Source organism: Acartia tonsa, chromosome 1 (assembly GCF_053477335.1).
Source record: "Acartia tonsa isolate MP-2025a chromosome 1, ASM5347733v1, whole genome shotgun sequence".
Classification (NCBI taxonomy): Eukaryota; Metazoa; Arthropoda; class Copepoda; order Calanoida; family Acartiidae; genus Acartia; species Acartia tonsa.
The window spans coordinates 44,600,093-44,620,140 of record NC_137260.1 but is presented as its reverse complement, the minus strand read 5'-3'; the positions used below and the strand labels follow the sequence as shown (position 1 = coordinate 44,620,140).

Sequence of the window (20,048 nt, the reverse complement as noted above, 5' to 3'; positions counted from 1 at the left end):
AAATAAAATGTTCAATTCGTGTTTATTGCCATTTTTACATTATGAATGTTGGCAACTTGGCTTGTCCATAATTAGTTGCGGCAAACGCGCAGATTGAGTCCAAAATTAAACATACACAGACAAAAATTTATTTATGTAAAAAAAGAAAGCCATATTAAAACTATTTCTAGTCTTATTACTAAAAATAATATATTACATTTTTTATTACTAAAAATGACGTCAACTGCCACTACTGGAAAGGTAAAAATTAAAAGATAATACTGAATACACAAGAGCTAGTAACCTAAAAAAAAAATAAAAAAAAAAACACAAAAACAAGTAAAAGGACAGTTCCACGTATATGGAGTATTGATTTAATATTTATATATTGACAATTACGAAGTGTTGCGCCCTTAGTATCTAGGGGTTCCTTATTAGGGGTATAAAAATAGCCTGAAACCATTCCTAGACATAACGGCGCGCCTAAAACCTTCCTATATAAAACGTACATGATAAAATCTTAAAACATAACGGCCTAAAATCTTCCTGGGACCTATGTGAATCTTTACCAAAAAGAAAACTCAATCAGTTATATAATGATGATAAAAATAGCTTAGTAGTCAAGATATCAAAAAGAAATATTGATTTTTTTTGCACGTAGTCAATGAGTCATATATGCTCAAAATTGTCTAGTTTGTAAATGTTACAATTAATTTTGGTAAAACATTTGCAAGCCTAAATATCAATTCGTATATAATTAACAATATTAACCCACAATTAGGTATAATATAACTATAATTAAATTATTTTTATGATTTTGTGAAAATAGTACACACGTCGATCTAAGCTGAAAAAAACAAGAATCCTTATTTTTAATTAAATTTTTTAGACTTCGACCTACCCACTTAATTTTTGGTTCCAAAAATATAAGCAAAATTCTTTTTGTAGACATTCTTAAAAGGGGCATTAGTTTTAGGAGGGTGGTGATATACCCTCTCCCAAAATAGTTATAAACCTTCCCAGGACTTATGAGAATCTTTTTACACTGCACTGTACGTAAAGGAGAACCTTATCGGTTCAGAGGTAAGTAAGATCCTTCGCTACAATAGACAAACAGACACAGATCCTGTTATTTTCAAATAAGGATTCTTTGGTTTAAAAATCATATTAAGATATTTACATAATCAAAGGTGAACGATGCTCCTCTTACTGACGAGGAGATTGAGGAGCTGCTTACTAAACTTACCAGTGAGGAAATTGAGAAGCTTCTTGAGGATACAGATCCTGATGATGCACATATGCCACCCAGTTCCAGGTAATTTTACCTAGGAATAAGGTCGTTTAGCCAATAAGCTAATTAAATCTAAAATAATATATGGGTTGCAGACAAAAAGATCGTGTTTACTACGAAGCGTTGTCCCCTAAAATCACGAAAAAATCTGCTGAAATTACCAAGTATTTTTTTAATTGATTCCGTTGTTGGTTACAGCTGACTTGTATCAATAAAAATAAATATTCCAGCAAATATAAATTAAATAAGCATAAGAATGAGATACTATAAATATAGCATTTATCGAGCATATTTCAATTTATGTTATTAGAAAGACTTTGAACATGTGTCCAAGATTAGATATACAAAATTGTTTGAATTAAAATTATAAACAAGGGGGGGGGGGGGTTTTAATGCAACCATCTCGTAATCAGTGAGCAAATGGCACTTAGAATTCGAATTTCCATCTATAATTTTGCATGAGTAATCCTTGGTAGATCTATTTTCCCTAAATCGAACTAAAAGTTGGAAAAGTAACGGCTAACGGCTGGCGGCTCATCTGTTTTGCCATTTGTTTGATATCTATATTGCAAATTAGTCACGAAACCTCTCTCAACATAATACTCTTTTCTACTCTAAAACGCTATCAAACGGTTCTAGACGGTAGCTGTTGGTACTAGAAGTTTTAAAATTGGTTATTGCTATCATTTAACATGAATTAAACCAAAAAGATGTTTTAAAAAGTTGATTCCTACGTAATTGATGATGGATTTACCCTGAAAATAGGCAAAAAACGGCTGAACGGCTGAGCCGCTAGCCGTTACTTTTCCAACTTTTTGTTCGATTTAGGGAAAATAGACCTACCAAAGATTATTCAGGCAAAAGTTCAGATCGAAATTCGAATTCTAAGTGTCATTTGCTCACTGATTACGAGATGGTTGCATTAAAAAACCCCCCCTTTATTAGAAGTTACGACAACTATATGGTTTAAAAATGAATCTCCTATTAGTTCTTACAAGTTTTACTTGAACTAAACACATTCCAAATATATATTCGTTTTTTTTTTTATTAAAATAGGTGCACCTATGTTTGTGAGAAAGCTCCTACTGGTCCCTTGAACAGGAAAGCGCTGTTGAACTACATCTACGACCAAGCTAAAAAGACTCCAGACCGTGTGGATCATGTACCTCATGTCCCAGGTATGAAAGCTAAAGGGAATTTTAAATGGTATTTATAATTTGTTTCCTATTTTAAACACTTTTTTTCAACGAGCATATAATCAAATATCAATGTTTATTATTAAAATTCTTGCAGGCACTATTCGTGGTAAGAAGTGGGAGGCCCCCAAAAGAGAGGGAGAGGACGAAGACACAGCTGACTTTGAGCTGGACATTGACCTTGGAGAGGAAATTGAGCTGGCTCTGAACGAGGCCTCCACACAGGATATGATTGATCTGGCTGGTATTATGGGACTACATTCTATGATTAATCAGGAGCAGTATCATCATGCTGTCAATGATAAGTTTGACAACGAGGTAAAATATTCCCCAATAGCTGTTCTGCTTTTCTTTTTTAACAATCGTTCTTGTTACACCAGCGTATATATTTTGTGAACAACAAAGTGTCTTCAACTCATTTTTATAATTAGGTTGATGAGGATTTAGGTTGGGATGGAATAACAAAGGCTACACCTTTAAAAGTTTATCCACCTGAAGAGCCCAATCCAACAAATCCTGACGAAGTCCTGGAAAAGATTAAAACACAGGTACACATTTCTTCACATTGTTCTAAAATCTTAAGTGCACAGAATCCTTATTAGTATCCGTTTCCCTCACTGACTGACTCATTTCTTTTAAAAAAAAGGTAGTATACCGCTATTAGAGTGACTGTAGTTTTTATGCTATTAGATTATATTAGTGTATTAGGGAGATAAATAAATACCCCTATTATTTTAAATTAACCCATTTCAGTATTTTTCAAATTTTGCAGGAGGGGTAGGACAATGAAAATCAAATTGACATGTAAACCTAATCCCTCCATAATTCTCTTCTTTTCTCCATTTATAGTAATCATATTTATTCTACTAGCCTACAGCTCACGTTGTTCACTGGTCTGTAATGTTCTTGAGAATATTAAATATCCGTACTGGAAAGGTAGAAGGCTGATGCAAATATAAAGGTATAAAATCCGATGTATTAAGAATTTGTAGAGGGCCCCCGATCTTTCAGGGTTAAGACAGAAGGCTTATTTTATGTTTGCTGACCAAAGCATGTATACTCTAAGAATAATATTGTCTGTCGGTCTATCGGTAATGCTCTTAAATAATTTTCCCAGCTTTTATCGAAGATATTTTTTTGTGTAAAGATTCAAATACCACTAAGTATCATTACTCAGTATGTCTGTCTTTTGTGCACCCTTTTTGCTATCATTTGCTTTGCCTTTTATTTTTTTAATTCAAGAGCTTCTATAGTTATGGATTTTGTCATCGTTATTTATCTGTTAAATGTTAGTAGCGAAGTCAATAAATTTAAATTTAAAAAGTTTTACTTTCTGTCTTAAGTGCTCTGAAATAAATAAAATTACTGTAGGAGAAATGTTTATTTTCCCTTCTGCTATTTAATATAGAAGGTTTAATTTTTTGGAAACCAATGCACTTCTGTCTGCCTATAGCTAAAATATTTGTACGTTTTTTCAGCTGCTATTAAAATTAGATGGCTTTAATTTTTTATCAAGATTATAATGAAACATTTGCAAAATTTATTTTCCGCTGTTATTTAGTAGCGAATCTCATTTATAATTCAAAATGTCTGTCCGTTCGTCTGTTGGCTAGGATTAGGAGAAAATGTGACTTTCTCATTTACTAATCAATGGCTGAAAAATTGTGTAAATATTCCCAACATAGCATTTCCAGTATGCACCTCATTTATTGGTCAGTTTGAAAAGGGATTGTATAATGTTAATGATCTATTTCTTGTTAAAAGTAAAACTTTTCTACAGTGGGGGTTGGTCTGTCCATCCGAATATCCCTAACAGATGGTTCTGATTGTTAATTTAGGCATATTAGAATTGTCCTATTGAATTCAAACTCGACAATAAAATTTTTGAAACTGTTATGTCCTTCAATGAAGTCAAAGTCAAAATCTTTATTTTTTACCATTGCTTTACATAGCTGCTCTATCACATTAGTATGTCCAAATAAAATATTTTGTATTTAAGCTGTTTAATGATATATTTACTCAAATTTTATTTTATACAAAAATTCAATATGTACCCCCCCCCCTTTCTCTCTCTCTATCCCCCCGTTCTCTCTCTCTCTCTCTCTCTCTATCCCCTAATTCTCTCTCGTTCTCTCTCGTTCTCTCTCGTTCTCTCTCGTTCTCTCTCGTTCTCTCTCGTTCTCTCTCGTTCTCTCTCTCTCTCTCTCTCTCTCTCTCTCTCTCTCTCTCTCTCTCTCTCTCTCTCTCTCTCTCTCTCTCTCTCTCTCTCTCTCTCTCTCTCTCTCTCTCTCTTGCTCTCTAAATCTCTCTCTCTCTCTATTCTCTATCCCCTCGTTCTCTCTCTCTCCCTCTCTCTCGATCCACCCGTTCTCTCTCTTTCTTTTAAAAATATTAAGTTGCACATAAAGATTATGCCTTTAACGTCTTATTTTATAATATCTGTTTAACTGATTTATTCAGTTTTATCTATATTTAATGTAACAATACACGATTTAACGTTTTGCTTCATTTTTTTTAACATTTAAAAAAAATATACTCCTAATATTTTTCATCTCAAATTTTCTTCCTGAAAGGGTTAAAATGTTTAGTTTAATATCAGACCACATTACGGGAGTGTCGCACGAATCAATTTATATTAAAACTAAGTTTTCTTAGATTTACTATATTATAAATTTAAGTTTTCTGTGTTATGAATAGAAATCAAATACTTCAATGTTATTCAAATAGCAACATGAATTTAAAAAACTGAATTAATGATGCTAAAAGTAGAATAATGGGTCTTATCGTTCTGGTCAATGAGAATTTAATAGAGATTATTGGAGCACTATGAGTTTTTAACATTCTTTACTTGGAGAATTCGAGCTCATATATAGACGTTTATTTCCTATATAGATCTGTCATGGATCTTGATGTAATACAGCAGGCCGTTTTGTACATGTTAAAAATTAGAAGATTTCATTAAATAAAAGTAATCGCAAATATACTTAGTAAATGACATACATCTACGCATCTTTTACCATTTTTTGTCTTATTATTAATATTCTATTGAAATGCATTGATGTATTTATAAAGTAAGGTAATAAGCATTTTGGTCTAAAATATTAACAATCCTATAAAATAAAATATTACCTACAGTATATTATTTGCTAGGATGAAGAACAAACTGAGGTGAATCTGAACAATGTTTCTGTGCCAGAGAAAACTTTCCTAGAGATTTTCCATGCCCTGGCTGATAATAAGGTTATTATATAATTAAAATCCATTATTCCATCTACTATAGATATTAGAGTTCTTCTCATTTAGGTATGAAAATTGGTAACAAAAAGGATATATCTAAATTAATCTTATCCCAGAAACTTTTCCTTATTCTCAAGATATTGCCTACTTTTCCTTTTTTAAGATTATTTATCTTTTTTAGCATCAATAAAATAAAATTTATAAATGCCCGAGCCAACAAAACTGGGATTCATCTTAAATATTTTTTTCTTTACACAGAATAAAGCTTTCTATAATACCATGCGATAAATGACTATTTTTTTCTTGTACTGAACCCTAGGTAAGTATTACTTTTTAAAATGAATCCATTGGGAATAGATTCTTTATGAAAAATAACAGAACTGATGCAATTATTATTGAAACCTGTGATTTCTAATTGTTCAGGTATTGACTGAGCTGTCAGTATCCAATACAGGATTGACTGACTGGGCCGCTGCCAACTTGGCCCACACTCTGGAGTGTAATGACACCATTGAGAAACTCAACCTCTCATCCAATTGCATCACACCAAAAACTCTATCCAAGCTTTTAGAGGTAATAAAATATTAGTGAAGGAGGGGACATTGGATTGTAAATGACATTGTTACCTAGTTAATTACCTACCTTGTCTCAAAACTTTGGGTACTTTAAATGAATTTTGATTGGTTGGTTACAAACTAACAAAGTCTAAACTTTTCAACCAATAAATTTTATCGTTTGGGGTTGGCTTCAATTTATTGTCTTATCCCTTAGATCTCTATAAAATATATTTACTTATTCTAAAAAAAATGCGAGTTTTAAAGTTACTCTAGAAGAGATATTGTTGTTATGATTTCTTCAAATATGTTGTTTTTTGTTGTAAATTAAGTTATTTTTAGTCTTGTAATATCAAAGAGTCTGTGAAAGAACTGTCAGCTCACAACCAGGCAGCCCAAGTCTTAGGAAATAGAGTTGAAATGGAGATAACCAAGTCTATTGAGAAGAATAAGACTTTACTAAAGGTATACAGATTGATAATTTACCAAAACAAAAATAAATTTACTTAACTTTAAAGAACATGAAAAGTTACATAATAAGATTAGTATTATACAAACAAATGCATTTTTTCATGATATTGTTTCAAGCCTTGTTTTACTAGGTTGGAATTCACTTCGAATTTAACGAATGTCGCAATCGTGTGGCCGTTCATCTACAGAAGAATCTGGACCGTATCCGCCTTAAGAGGATCGCCGACCGCCTGGCCAATCGCGGCAATGTTACCGCCGGCTATTTCGCGCCGCCTCCTGGTTCTATTCTCAGTTGGACCAAGGCCACTACGCCAGAATCTGAATATGAATATTATTATTCTGATGAAGAGGAATAAACTAAACGCCAGGTTTATATCTTCACAAGTCATTTTGTGGCTTTAAAATACGGGACGTTGTTTATAACCAGGTAGGGAGAGAGAGGTCTACAGCGAAAAAAAACATAAGTGCCAAAGTTAATTTTGTGACCTAAATCCCATACCTGGTTAATTTGAATTTTTACAAACATAGGGAATTTAAGTATTTTCAATTTTATTATCCTCTTGAATCTCAAATATTATTACCTTAAAACCATTCCCTTTCAATATGGTTTACAAATATTATGTTAAAATTATTATAAACTAATCTAGTCAACCCATGTGCCAATTTATCTATCTATTTCAAAAACTTTTGATTTAACCTATGTCAATGCCAAATATTGAAAACCAAAGAGTTGATTTACTTTCTACCTATTTCTATAGGATACTATTATTAGATAAATGTTAATGAAATTTACAATCTACATTATATTATACATATGTACGTGTCTTCCACATAATATTGTATTTTTTTTGTTTTCTCAGTTTTTGCCAATATTGTTTTTGTCTGCTGGCCTCTGAGAAACATTATTATTTTTTTCCATTATTATATGTGCATAGTTTTAGACATTTTATATGTAATTCATCATCTGTATAATGCTCAATATTTTAGACATTTCAGTATTTAACTAAAAAGATTTTACATATTATACAATGAAGAACATTTTAAAAAGTAGCATTATACAAACCTATTTTATAAAATCCAAAAAGTAAGTATTTACCCTTAAAAAAATGTTGATGATTGGAATGTTAATGGGACAGACATTTAGTAATTTTGTCAATTTTAAATCTACATTAAGCATAATTCAATTGGTTTAAAATATTTTATGTATGTCCCCTTTTTTTAGAATTGCATTGTCGTATAAATGTTTTAGACAATGATTGTTAAAACCTAAACTGTGTGTGCCTTATTATTTATATTTATTATATATGTGAAATCAATGGTTCTAAATAATTGTAAATCAATGGTGCTTAGAATATTATTATTATTTACCTACCTATGTAAATTTTCAGATAATGGATAATGATTTGAGTTTAAGGGTGATCCAGGCTATTAATAATGAGTTCAGTGATATATCTTCTCTTGGTAAACTAGACAAATACAGGTGGGTTCAAACAGAGATAATGTCCTTTATTTTTCAAAATTGCAGTATGTAGTAGAAGTGCGTTTTTATTTAAATTGCCCAACGAGCATAGAAACCCCCCCCCCCTTTTTATTTTTAAACATAAGTAAAATTATGGGGTATTTTAACCCCTGATGGAGTTTTCAGTGGTCGATCAGGCACTTTGAGAGAAACCACTATTTCCTGCAATAGAATTGTGCAATAATTTTTTTTTTAATCAAACGCTATTTTAGTTATAAGCCTTTATTGTTCTTTATAGGGAAGGCCTACTAGAGAAACAGAGTAGCATAGAAGAAAAGCTAGACCATGCTAACTCGTCTATTTCACACGAACTACAAGACTTACTCAACTCAGGTAGAAAAAAATCTAAATCATTAATTTTATGTTTGTACAGGGATCTTAAGGGATAAAAAAATGGACGACAAATTCATGTATTTATATTCTGAACGATGATAGACCAGATTGTAAATTGATATTATTGGAAGAAACATTTGAACACTGCATAGTTATGAACTAATCCATCAAAATTCAGTAAAAATACCTTTTTTTAAGGTAACTAATAAGTTACCGTGATTAAAAAACTTTGGATACCAGTGTAATTAACAGTCTTCTGTAATTTACTTTGTCAGTCCGTCCGTATTGCATATTCTCCATCTTCTTGTTCTTTTTTTATGACAATTAAATATCTGCTCTATAAATCACTTTGATTTGTGCGTCGCTACTCATGGATGTTGTCATCCTAGGTATAAAATTATGCTTTTTTTAGGAGATGAGCTTGATAAGAGAGTAGGTCAGATTTCAGATCAAAATCAGACTGTAATTGATAAAGCCAGGTATATTAAAATCATTGGCTGTTTCCCTCAAGTATTTTGTCGAGAACCTACTCCCATCCACACTTTTTATAAATAAAATTGGGTTGTTTTTCTCTTCTTTGTTTTTTTTTATTTTAAGAGAGGTTAGATTAGGTTACTTCAGGGAGATCGTCATTTTCGTTAGCTACAAGTTTCACGTTATCAGAGTACACCAATAATAATCTGGTGTAAGATCCAAGTAATAATAAATCCATTGTTTTAGGGAGTGCATGGAAGAATGTGATAATTTTCAGCATGATAATAAACAAATTTTAAATGATATCTCTATCGTGCGAGGAGTTACCCAGGTTAGAATTTAGTTTCTAATACAAAAAAAGTAGTTTAAATCATATTTATTATCAATGTCATATTTTTTATGTTTCCTAGCTGTTATACTTTCCTTATATCAAGAAATTTGGGAGATCTTCATTTTATGTTTTACTTTTGTTTCTTCTTTTTAGTACCTATCTATGTATACCCTAAAAATATAGAACATTTTATTTTTTAGTACACCCTTCGTCTTCCATTAATGAAATATTTGTCTCTTTAGACCACGCAATGCCATCTTTAAATATCACATCATGTCTTTTTGTTACACCCTATGACCTTGATTTGAAGAACATATTTTTATTTTCAGTACACCCTATGGCTTCGATTAATAGAACAGATTAGTCTGGATATTTCTGTTTCCTTAGAGACTCAAGATAAAGAACAGGTTTATTTAATAATTTATATATTATCCTTGTATAAAAAAAAAACTGGGTGTTTGTTTCTATTTTTGTAGCGAAGGATCTCGCCTTTCCACTGATATTTCTCATAGGTCCAGGGAAGGTGTATTAATATTTTGGGAAGAATACCTCCACCCTCCAAAGAGAAATAGCCTTTAGAAAAAAAAAACTATTTCATCCCCTTAAATCTTTCCTTATAAACACTACAATGAAAGTGGGGAGCCCATTCTGCCCTCTATACTCAAGTGCCCCTATAGCCCTGTAGTGGCGTAGCTGCTAGTAAAATGATACATTAGTAATTCTATTGGACTATAAACTATTCTTATAACATTAATATGAATATTATAATATTGTTACTTTAAGATAATAAATGCATATAAAAGAATTGTAGAAGTTTCAACATCTCTCAAAGATTCAAAAGTAAGTATTTCATTTAAATAGAATGTAAGACATCCAGGGATCTTAAGGGATAAGACATAGAACGATTTTTTATTCATACCCCAAAAGTACACATTCTATAGATTTATTTATATTGGTTGAAAAGTTAGGTATTGTTTTGAACCAACCAATCAAAATTCAAAAAAAGCACTAAAAGTTTTTGAGCAAACGATTAAGATAACGTAAGTATAAAATTTTGGATACCAGTGTTATCTAAAGTCCTGCCCCACCTTTCTATGAACTAGTAAAACTAGAAAAACTATTTCTGAATCAAAAAAGAGTTTTTCCTTTTCATGGGTTTTCCTGGCTTATTTAATTCTAATGTATCTACGTTCCTCTCTCTTTTCTCTATTTTACTTTGAATTTGAAAACGCAATTAATGCAGTGATCTAAAGGTCTAACACAATGGTCGATAAATTGATTTAAAGCCCCAATTATGATTTTAAAAAATACCCTTTCTGTAGATTATAAATAATGTTAAAAACTTTTGGACACTCAACTAAATGAACCAACCAATCAAAATTCAATAAAAGTCCCCAAGGTTGTATGGCCAAAAAAAAAGAAAACATCATTAGGTATAAGACTTTGGGGACTAATGTAGTAAAGTTTTAACTTATTTTTTCAGTGTTCCAACTTGTGTACTTACGTGGAATCTACAAAAAGCCATTGGTACAACATTCTTACAGAAAAATATATCACAAAACTACAAGAAGCATTGAAGGTTTTCAACTGTCCTTTCATTGACAGCTTAGACAATAAGGTAAGAATGTTTCAAAAAGTTTTAGATATTTTAATCATCGAACAAATAGAAATTTAGCCCATCCTATATATATATAAAGTAATTAGGATCTTTGTCTAAAGATTAAGATTTCAATAACACCTGTACCTAGCTTTACATAGGTCTTGGGATGGATTAAGGCTATTTTTCTGCTTTTCCTATTCAATCTTATAGAGAACTCTTAGATGCTAGGGGCGCACTAGCTACTTTATATAAAAATAAGATGTAATTTTGATAAAATTCAATTTTTCTTAGACGACAAGCGGGTTGGACTGTATGAGAATTGGACGGGAGGAGGTTAACAATTTGCAGGACGCCGTAGAAATTCTGTTGTCAATTGAAACACCACCACAAAACAAAGACGACATACAGAACCACCTCTGGTTGCCAATTAAAGGTAAGCGTACAATATGAATGACAAATGTTCAACAATTACATAAACACCAACTTCATTGAAAGTGAAAATAAAGTACACCTTTTTTTGAAAATATAATTTTTCTGGTATTTGATCATACATACCAAAAAAATTTCCTGCAATATATTAAGTAGGTAAGTTTACATAATGTTTGTTTTTGCCAGACATAATCGTCTAATTTTAATACTTTTAAGTGCCATTAATAATAATTAAAGTTAAAGTTATAATAGTTAAAGGGAGATGTAAATAACAGTAATAGGTTCTTATTTTACCATAAAGAATTAATTTAATTAAATTGGCTTATCATTAAGACATTTTACTTTTTTTTAGTTTTGATGAAACCTTTAAGAAAAAGGTTCAAGTTCCATTTCCTGGGAACAAAGACGACAAATAATCCAATGAAGCCAGAGTGGTTTTTCTCTCAGTTATCTGCATGGGCTATATCTCATAGGAATGTGTTTTATATTAATTTTTGAATTCGTCGTATTTTTAAAATGGCTTTTTATAGGTTAGGTTAGGTTATATTATATATGTGATTGTCCCACAGGGTTAGGTATGCGCTGCCCCAGTCTGATGGCGGATATACTGGGATTCTTTACAGGTCAGCGTACCTGGGGAGCCTCATATGATGACTTGAAGAACTTAATTCTTATGGACATTTTCATTCTTCTGAAGTATTAATTTATCCATAATCGGTTAATTTCCTGAATAGAGTATCTAATTAACTATGGAAAGATAAAATCTTGCAATTAAATATTTTATAGGTACTCATTGCTCAGTTATAATATTTCAGAGTTTATAGTTTAACAAACGACATATATACAAGGAATAACTTTGCCCATACTACATATTTCATAATTAAATAACATAAAACTTACTAAAGAGTGGCTATATGAGGCTTTTTTGATGCTATTTGCTTTGATCGTTGCTGATGAATGTGCTGAAACAAATAAAATTTCGTTACATGAGTTGCTAATTGAAATTCTCAATTTAAAAGAAAATATTTCAAATAAATTTGTGTACCTCTGTTGGATTTTGATTACAGTTACAATTGGCGATGGATTGAACAGTAAGATACAATCTACAAATAATTCATTATTATATACAATATAATTATCCTTTAAGTGATAAAATTGAATTTGAAATGAAATTTGTTTGATCAGGACTTTTAACTTTTCAATTTTTTTTTTTTTTTTTTATAAATACTTGATTGCTATGGTATTTTTGGAATAGTTGATCTTTTATTTTGCTAAATAACAATTTACCTTAGTTTATTTTTTTGGATGCAAACTTAGTAGGTGCTCAATCGGCAGTTTACATTCTAAACAATAACAAACTATATATATACTATCATGGATTTTTATTCTTTATCAAAATTTTGAAACTGCATGGATTTATTGTTAACAAATATTTCGACACTAGTAATCTCAGATAGTTAGGTCTTTTGTTTCTTTTGGCAATTTTTGATACAACAAATGATGAATAACAAAATAAGGGTTTACCTAGAGTTTACTTCCACAAAGCCTTCTCCTTGATTTGGCGGTCGCCTCGGAGTAGGTGGTTTTAACTCTTTTATTGGTTTTATTCTGCAAGAAAGTATAATTTTTGAGTATTTGATTTGATTTTGTTTGAATTTGGCAAAAATGAAATAAATTTAAAGAAAAGTAAATAAACTATTGCATCACATTGAGTTAATAAAATGGCGAGGTAGATGGGCATGGTTGTCCGCTTGGCTACTGTGTCTCAGGTTTGCCCCTAAATTAAACAGGTTTAACAAGGTAATTGGCCTCGCCGGGTTAGAGCCCCCCGCGGGGGCTAGAAATAGAAAAGCTACTGTGAAAAATACGAAGAATCGCCCCATAAAGTGCGATGTTACGATAAGGAACTAAACCCATTTTTGTTTTACAATTAGGTACCTAAGTGATTTCTAGCGCTTTTTATGTACTGAACAAACATGTTACAACTATAAAAAGGTTCTAAATCTCCAAGAAATATATAAGGTTTATGCTTTAGTTTTGATTTTATTGAAAATACAGAAATACTTGTTTCTGTGAGTAGGCAGTTCCTGAATGAATATGTTCAACCAGCCTATGATAGAGTTGGCATCAACGATCTAGCTGTTCTAGATTTTGCAAAGGTAATCATTTTTTGTTTGTGTTGTCAATGATGATCCTAGCCAGGCATAGATTGGTCTTTTTTTTACATTACTAGGACAACATGTTCTTCCTTACAAAGTTTTTTGTTATAGCTGATAAAAGGGGATTGGAAAGAAAAAAATAAGAAATGTACCTATTGATTTTACTAAGCGCAGAATTCATATTTTTATTGGCGAAGCTACTCTATAATATTTTTCTGTTTGTCGGACCATCAGTCAGTCTGAAACGCCAAGAGTGAAATGTGATTTTCTCGGCTGCTATTCAATATAGACGGCTGAAATTTGTTGTGAAGATTATCTATGACAATGAGCATCCTGTGCTCTATTAATTATGCTATAAAATATTATAACCTATATAAAACAAATGAGAAAAGTTTGTTTACTTTAAATGTTTTTTTTTTAAATCATGATCACTAAACATCAGCTCTTTAAATCACTTTGTCTGTGTATATCTATTCATGATATTTTTGCTTTGCTACTCATGTATATATTAAGGGTTTGGTTTTAATGGCTATAGAAAAGTTAGAAGTAGATGTTCCACTTGTGTTGGATGATGATGTTCTATTTGCTCACACTATAGATGAAGTTATAGGTAAGGATATTAATGGTATGGTTGTTGTACCTCTTGTGTTGGATGATGATGTTCTATTTGCTCATACTATAGATGAAGTTATAGGTAAGGATATTAATGGTATGGTTGTTGTACCTCTTGTGTTGGATGATGATGTTCTATTTGCTCACACTATAGATGAAGTCATAGGTAAGGATATTAATGGTATGGTTGTTGTACCTCTTGTGTTGGATGATGATGTTCTATTTGCTCATACTATAGATGAAGTTATAGGTAAGGATATTAATGGTAAGCTGATGTACCACTTAAGTTGCATTATGATGTTCTATTTGCTCATACTATAGATGAAGTCATAGGTAAAGATATTAATGGTATGGTTGTTGTACCTCTTGTGTTAGATGATGATGTTCTATTTGCTCACACTATAGATGAAGTTATAGGTAAGGATATTCATAGTATTGTTGATGTACCTCTTGTGTTAGATGATGATGTTCTATTTGCTTACACTATAGATGAAGTCATAGGTAAGGATATTAATGATATTGTTGATGTACCTCTTGTGTTAGATGATGATGTTCTATTTGCTTACACTATAGATGAAGTTGTAGGTAAGGATATTAATGGAATCCTACTTTGTTATTAAGATCTGTTTGTATGTTAAGCCGTTTTCTTTAATAAGAAAAGGAGGAATTGTTTCATATGCTCAGGAATCTAAAGGGATAAGACAATGGTCGATAAATTGTTGTACATCCTCAATGATTATACACAAAACTAGCCCTTATTTTTACAATTAGTTGTTGAACCGTTAGGTAGGACACTCAATGTAATGAACCATCCAATCAAAATTCATTGAAGGTCCCCAATTGTTTTGAGCCAACGAATAAGATAAGTTATAAAGTTATCATAAAACTTTGGGGACTAGTGTGATAAACGGCACAATGTTCCCTCCCTCCCTGCTATGCTAGGTAACTTTAAAAAATCAATACTTAAAAAATTATGGTTACGTAAAGTTGACTTTTATACAATTTATACCTACCTACATAAACAATAATAATAACTTAAACAAAGATACAAAACCAAACCTGTATCACAAATATACAAAATATAAAATTTTTAGGGTTTTCTGGAGACCTTGGTAAGACCATGCAGTATACAGCAACAGAACCCAGTATTTTACAACCTCTTACAGAAAATAATGTTTTTAACAGGTAGAACGTTTTTCTTTTGTTTGCTCGTCGACAATGCAATTTTTATTAAAATATATATCAAATAGTACCTATGGCCTTTTTCTGTTTTTTTGCCATTTATCTAAAGATTTTTAATTTAACAGCATTGTTTATATACAAACGATGGTCCGTGTTTTTAACTACTTTAGCATATTTTGTCTCAATAGACATGATTATCTTATTTGTAGATGGCTATCAATGGAACGAAAATTTGCATTTGAGAAAGTGGACAATCTATTCATGGAAACTGGCTCCAGTGTCTGGGAAAGTGAAGTCGGTAAGATTATCTTTAATATTTAAAAGTAAATCCTATAATATTATAGTCACAGACTAAATGTATTCTGTGAAGTAATAATATTATTAAAATCACTTGCTTGAATGAGGAAATCAAATAGTTTACAAGAAGTTCCAATATTCATAACTATTGTATAGAATAGAGATTAAAATCACAAAAAAATGTATGACTTTTTTCCTTATCTTTAATTCCTAGGTGGAAGTTTTACCCCGCGAGCTGGTGAGATGTTCCTGGCTCTGCTATTATCAGTTACAGAAAGATACAAGCTTCTCACATCTTCCAGTCATAGATTACAATTTTTGGATTTACAAACTAGCTTAGTTGAGGTAAGTAGGAACATTTCCTCCCCCCATTATTTTTTTTAAAAATTTCAAATAAAGGGGAGGATAGCAGTTTTTCATGCGTTATGCCACTGTAGGTATGGGCAGGGTTTGGCATAATGAAGAAAAAACTAACCCCACCCCCTATATTTTTAACCTATTTAGTTTTAAAATGAGGGTGTTTTTTACTCACTAGACACTTTCAGACAACAAAAAAAAACAAGGGGGGGGGGGGGGGGGAAGTTATGACACATTTGCGTAAACAGTGAGTATAGGCTTTATCTTTGGACTGAGAAGATAGGTTATTAGGGATAAAATCATTCTTATATTATGAATTTTCCCAAGTTTAAACATAATAACCTATCTTCTCAGTCCAAAGATAAAGCCTATACTCACTGTTTACGCAAATGTGTCAAAACTCCCCCCCCCCCTTTCTTCAAGTAGAATAAAAAATCATTTTTATTTATTAAGGATTTCCGAGTACGTCTGGTGCAAATAGTCCGCCATGAAAAGGAATCCCCGCTAAGCTCGAACCTGTGTCCTATTCTAAACACATTGGACCACCTCATGTTAGTCTTAGCTAATTGGGCGGAGACACCATTCTTCCTGAAGCTGGCGCTAGATTTGAGCCAGGCTAAAAAATCTACTAATAATGGAGAAGATACTGATAACCATGAAGAAGAAAAGGAGGGTGAAAGGAGAATGGAGGAGTATGTAACAGTACCTGAATTTGACAGGTTTGTTATACTTTTAATTAGAATATTATTATATTTTTTAGGACTATGAAAAGAAAACGAAGTAGCTGGATTCGTCGTATTTTCACAGTAGCCTTTCTCCTATTTTTAGTCACTGTGGGGGCTCTAACCCTGCGGGTCCAATTTCTTAAACCTGCGGGGCAATCATTAACATTTACCTAACCTAACCTAAAATAACCTATCAAAAGCTACTGTGAAAATACAATGAAATCCGCTACTTCGTTTTCTTTCCATGATCCAAAAATTATCTAATTATGATCATTGAAAATGTGAAATAATCAAGGATCTTATACCTAGTATATTACAATGAGCGATGAATTTATTTACACCCCATATTACTTATAACAATATAATAATAGAACTACTTGTGGAATAAATTAGACATCGTTAGATGGAAGAAACAACCAATAAAGATTTAATAAAAGTCCCTAAAGTTTTGTAGTCAACGAATTAGAGAATGTGTTTTGAAAACTTTGGGGACCAGTATAATTTATAGTCCAATGTCCCCTTTCTCACGGGGTAATAAACGCGTGAATACACTGCTTTAATCATTAACATTTCAAAAGAAGACTTAATAACATACCTACCTATTATTTAACTGATTATTTATAGAGCTAAAACATTAGAAGTAAGGATATTTTTTAAAAACAAAATATGATTTTTAGGACAGTGTTTCAGAGTGAAATAGAAGGTCTGAAGTTTGTTCGAGATCAGCTGATCAATGAAGTTGTCGAGTGTATCTATTATACAGTCACTGCTAGATCTGTCAAATATAGATCAGAGGTAAACACAAATTTCAAAATTGACATTGGGGTGTTTATTACACTGGTACCCAAAGTTTTATAACGTTTTGATAGCGTTCTTGATCTTTAAACTACTTTGGATATTTTGATTGGTAGGTTCATTAAGCTGAGTGCCCATACGTTTCTACAACTAATTGTAATCTACAGAAGGGGTAATTTTGTGTTTTATCATTGGTGATGTACATCAATTGATCGGCCATTGTCTTATCTCTTTAGATCCCTGTCTATTACTACTAAAGTCTCAACTTACACGAAATAATATTCTCAGATTTTAATCAGTAGGACAATTCTATCATTCATAGGAAAATTTATCCTGCATAATGAAATATAATCATAAGTAGCGTTTTCCCTCGATGTGCTTAGTCCTGCATAAAGACCTCTCCTCCCTTATTTAAAAATATATTGAAAATCATGGGGAATGTGAAGTTTTTCGTCTGTTAGTGTTTTACTTTAGCTTAGGTTAGGTTATATTTAATACTGAGGAAGCCCCAGAGGGGTTAGGTATAACCCTCCACTCCACACCCCACCCCTTTTTTCAATTAAGGTTCTGTGCTCGTTGGGAACTGTGAGGGTTAAAGGACCACTTTTTACATACAGACTCTAAAAAATAATTAACAACCATTGAAAATGATGACACTTTATTGTCTTCTTTCTGTCATATAAGTTGGGACAATATTTTTCAGTTTAAAAAGACATTCTGTTTTGTAGACTAAATGGTTTATAGAAGATCTACCAGTGGAAAGTGTAAGTCCTGCAGCCTGTGAGATGCTCCAGACCTTGGCATTTGGTCTAGATTCTGCTAGGAAAAGGATTAATCCTGATTCATTCCAGGTAAAACTATGCAACTTAAACAGTAAGGCTTTGAAACCGATTATTATCCACTGGATTAGGACAGGTTCTGGCCCATTCTGAAAAATAATATTTCATGTAATTGGAATTAATCTTACAATTTTTATTTTATTATCTGCAGAATGCTGTCTATAATAAGGTGCCATTAAAAACTATTTCAATACTTTCTTGTATTTTTCTTAGGATGTTTGGAGACAGCTTGCTGCAAAAATACACACCTTCCTTATTGAAGAAGTTGTTCTTCATAATAAGTAAGTTATTTGCTTCCTTTTGTCAGTCAGTCCGTAATGCCACTAGGAAAAAGGTGAAGTTCTCAGCTGCTATTTTCATGAAAGCTAATTTTGTTTCAATATGATTTTATTTTTTAAACAAATAATGAACATTATTGTTCTTGTTTTTTTAGATTTGCCTTAGCTGGAGGCCAACAGTTAGAATATGACGTTGTTACTGGTTTCTTCCCAATATTTGGAGAGTTTACAAATACTCCAAGAGCATACTTTCACCATTTAATGGTAAATAGTTTAGTTATCTCAATGGTAATTTGAAGTATGCTTGTATACTAGCAAAAATGAATATAATTATTACTTGGATGTTACACCAAATTTTTATGTTTTCTAATAAGTGAAACTCGCAGTGGGCACAAGGAATCACTTTTGCCCCATGCCCACCCTTCCTACTGGATGAACGAACTGACCAATAAATGAGTTCCATGTTAGTAACCTAAATTGACTACAATTTTACTCCTGCAACAATATCCACGTATATTCCATATCCAATACTATCACTGCACTGCAAAGATAATTACATTGTTTTGTAGTCAACAAAAAAAATCTTTTTACAGGATGTTCTGATACTATTGAAGCTTCCAACAAGCATGGTGAGCCTGACCTTAACTGGACTGCTGGATACCTGTGACCAGGGAGCTGCCAACATCCTGGCAGAACTAAAGATCAGGACCCTGAATAAGGATAGGGCTGTCAAAGTGCTCAAATGCAGGATTGACCGTCAGGAGATTATTTAAATTAACCTTAAGTTGTAAATTTAATTTGCCTTGATAAAATGTTTATTTTCGTTTTTAGAGGTTTTTTAGATTGTAATTTAGTTGAATAGAGGTTATTTAAGATTGTAATTTAGTTGAATGTTTTTGTATTTTATAAATACTGGTGATATTTCATCATTTGTGTACCTATACAATTTGCATTTAAAGAAAATTAATTTTTTGAAAGCTTAGGTATGAAATGAAAAACTTCAGGCAAAAATATGATGTTATATTGAAATGTTGATAATTTGAAACCAGTGCAGTGGATTGTAACTTAAGATTCTAATTTTTATAATGGATTGTTAAAAAAATTTTAGATCATGATTATGAAATTAATTTATTTATATTTTTACCTTATTTGTTTTTATAATTTTCAGATGGAATGTAGGAGTGAATTATTAATTATCTGTTCTGAAAAACTTTGGCTGTGATATTCAATAGTTTTGACAATATTTTTTAACAACACACACACACAATACATAATTACAATGGCAAGGAAAATAGCAAGGTTCAAGTCTGCAATAGTCCAGTTCTTTACAGGTAATATAATTTAAAATTCAAACATGATGATCCTTGTAACACTGAGTGTTTTGTAGTTT

At 31.7% G+C, this 20,048-nt stretch overlaps 2 protein-coding genes and 1 long non-coding RNA gene across 4 annotated transcripts in view; 2 read left to right on the top strand and 1 right to left on the bottom strand.

Annotated features, from left to right (window-relative positions):
* Positions 1-19,827, top strand: part of Rint1 (RAD50 interactor 1) — a 44,983-nt gene extending 25,156 nt beyond the window's left edge. Inside the window, exons 2-21 of one of the 2 annotated variants that reach the window (XM_080162872.1) lie at positions 8,118-8,208; positions 8,486-8,580; positions 8,993-9,059; positions 9,301-9,385; positions 9,715-9,792; positions 10,169-10,225; positions 10,869-11,003; positions 11,277-11,418; positions 11,767-11,888; positions 13,496-13,573; positions 14,087-14,183; positions 15,280-15,370; positions 15,577-15,665; positions 15,879-16,009; positions 16,475-16,740; positions 17,424-17,541; positions 18,270-18,392; positions 18,594-18,661; positions 18,814-18,922; positions 19,252-19,827. In XM_080162872.1, the coding sequence (XP_080018998.1) occupies positions 8,120-8,208; positions 8,486-8,580; positions 8,993-9,059; positions 9,301-9,385; positions 9,715-9,792; positions 10,169-10,225; positions 10,869-11,003; positions 11,277-11,418; positions 11,767-11,888; positions 13,496-13,573; positions 14,087-14,183; positions 15,280-15,370; positions 15,577-15,665; positions 15,879-16,009; positions 16,475-16,740; positions 17,424-17,541; positions 18,270-18,392; positions 18,594-18,661; positions 18,814-18,922; positions 19,252-19,431 (2,220 nt within the window). In that variant the 5' untranslated portion in view covers positions 8,118-8,119 and the 3' untranslated portion in view covers positions 19,432-19,827. Of the gene's footprint in view, positions 1-8,117; positions 8,209-8,485; positions 8,581-8,992; positions 9,060-9,300; positions 9,386-9,714; positions 9,793-10,168; positions 10,226-10,868; positions 11,004-11,276; positions 11,419-11,766; positions 11,892-13,495; positions 13,574-14,086; positions 14,184-15,279; positions 15,371-15,576; positions 15,666-15,878; positions 16,010-16,474; positions 16,741-17,423; positions 17,542-18,269; positions 18,393-18,593; positions 18,662-18,813; positions 18,923-19,251 lie in introns of both variants that reach the window. The other variant, XM_080162873.1, reaches the window with a different exon arrangement.
* LOC145321438 (tropomodulin-like) lies at positions 51-8,117 on the top strand. The gene is made up of 9 exons (XM_080162880.1): positions 51-240; positions 1,170-1,294; positions 2,327-2,448; positions 2,564-2,784; positions 2,898-3,014; positions 5,617-5,706; positions 6,127-6,276; positions 6,600-6,722; positions 6,860-8,117. Exons 1-9 carry the CDS (start codon positions 214-216, stop codon positions 7,082-7,084), a joined length of 1,200 nt encoding a protein of 399 aa, XP_080019006.1. The 5' UTR covers positions 51-213; the 3' UTR covers positions 7,085-8,117.
* On the bottom strand, positions 12,002-13,074 carry LOC145321508 (uncharacterized). The gene is made up of 5 exons (XR_013880268.1): positions 12,939-13,074; positions 12,702-12,757; positions 12,460-12,517; positions 12,315-12,376; positions 12,002-12,140 (listed from the first exon to the last, which is right to left on the bottom strand). It is a non-coding gene; the product is annotated as an uncharacterized LOC145321508 (long non-coding RNA).
* Positions 19,828-20,048: the final 221 nt, after the last annotated feature.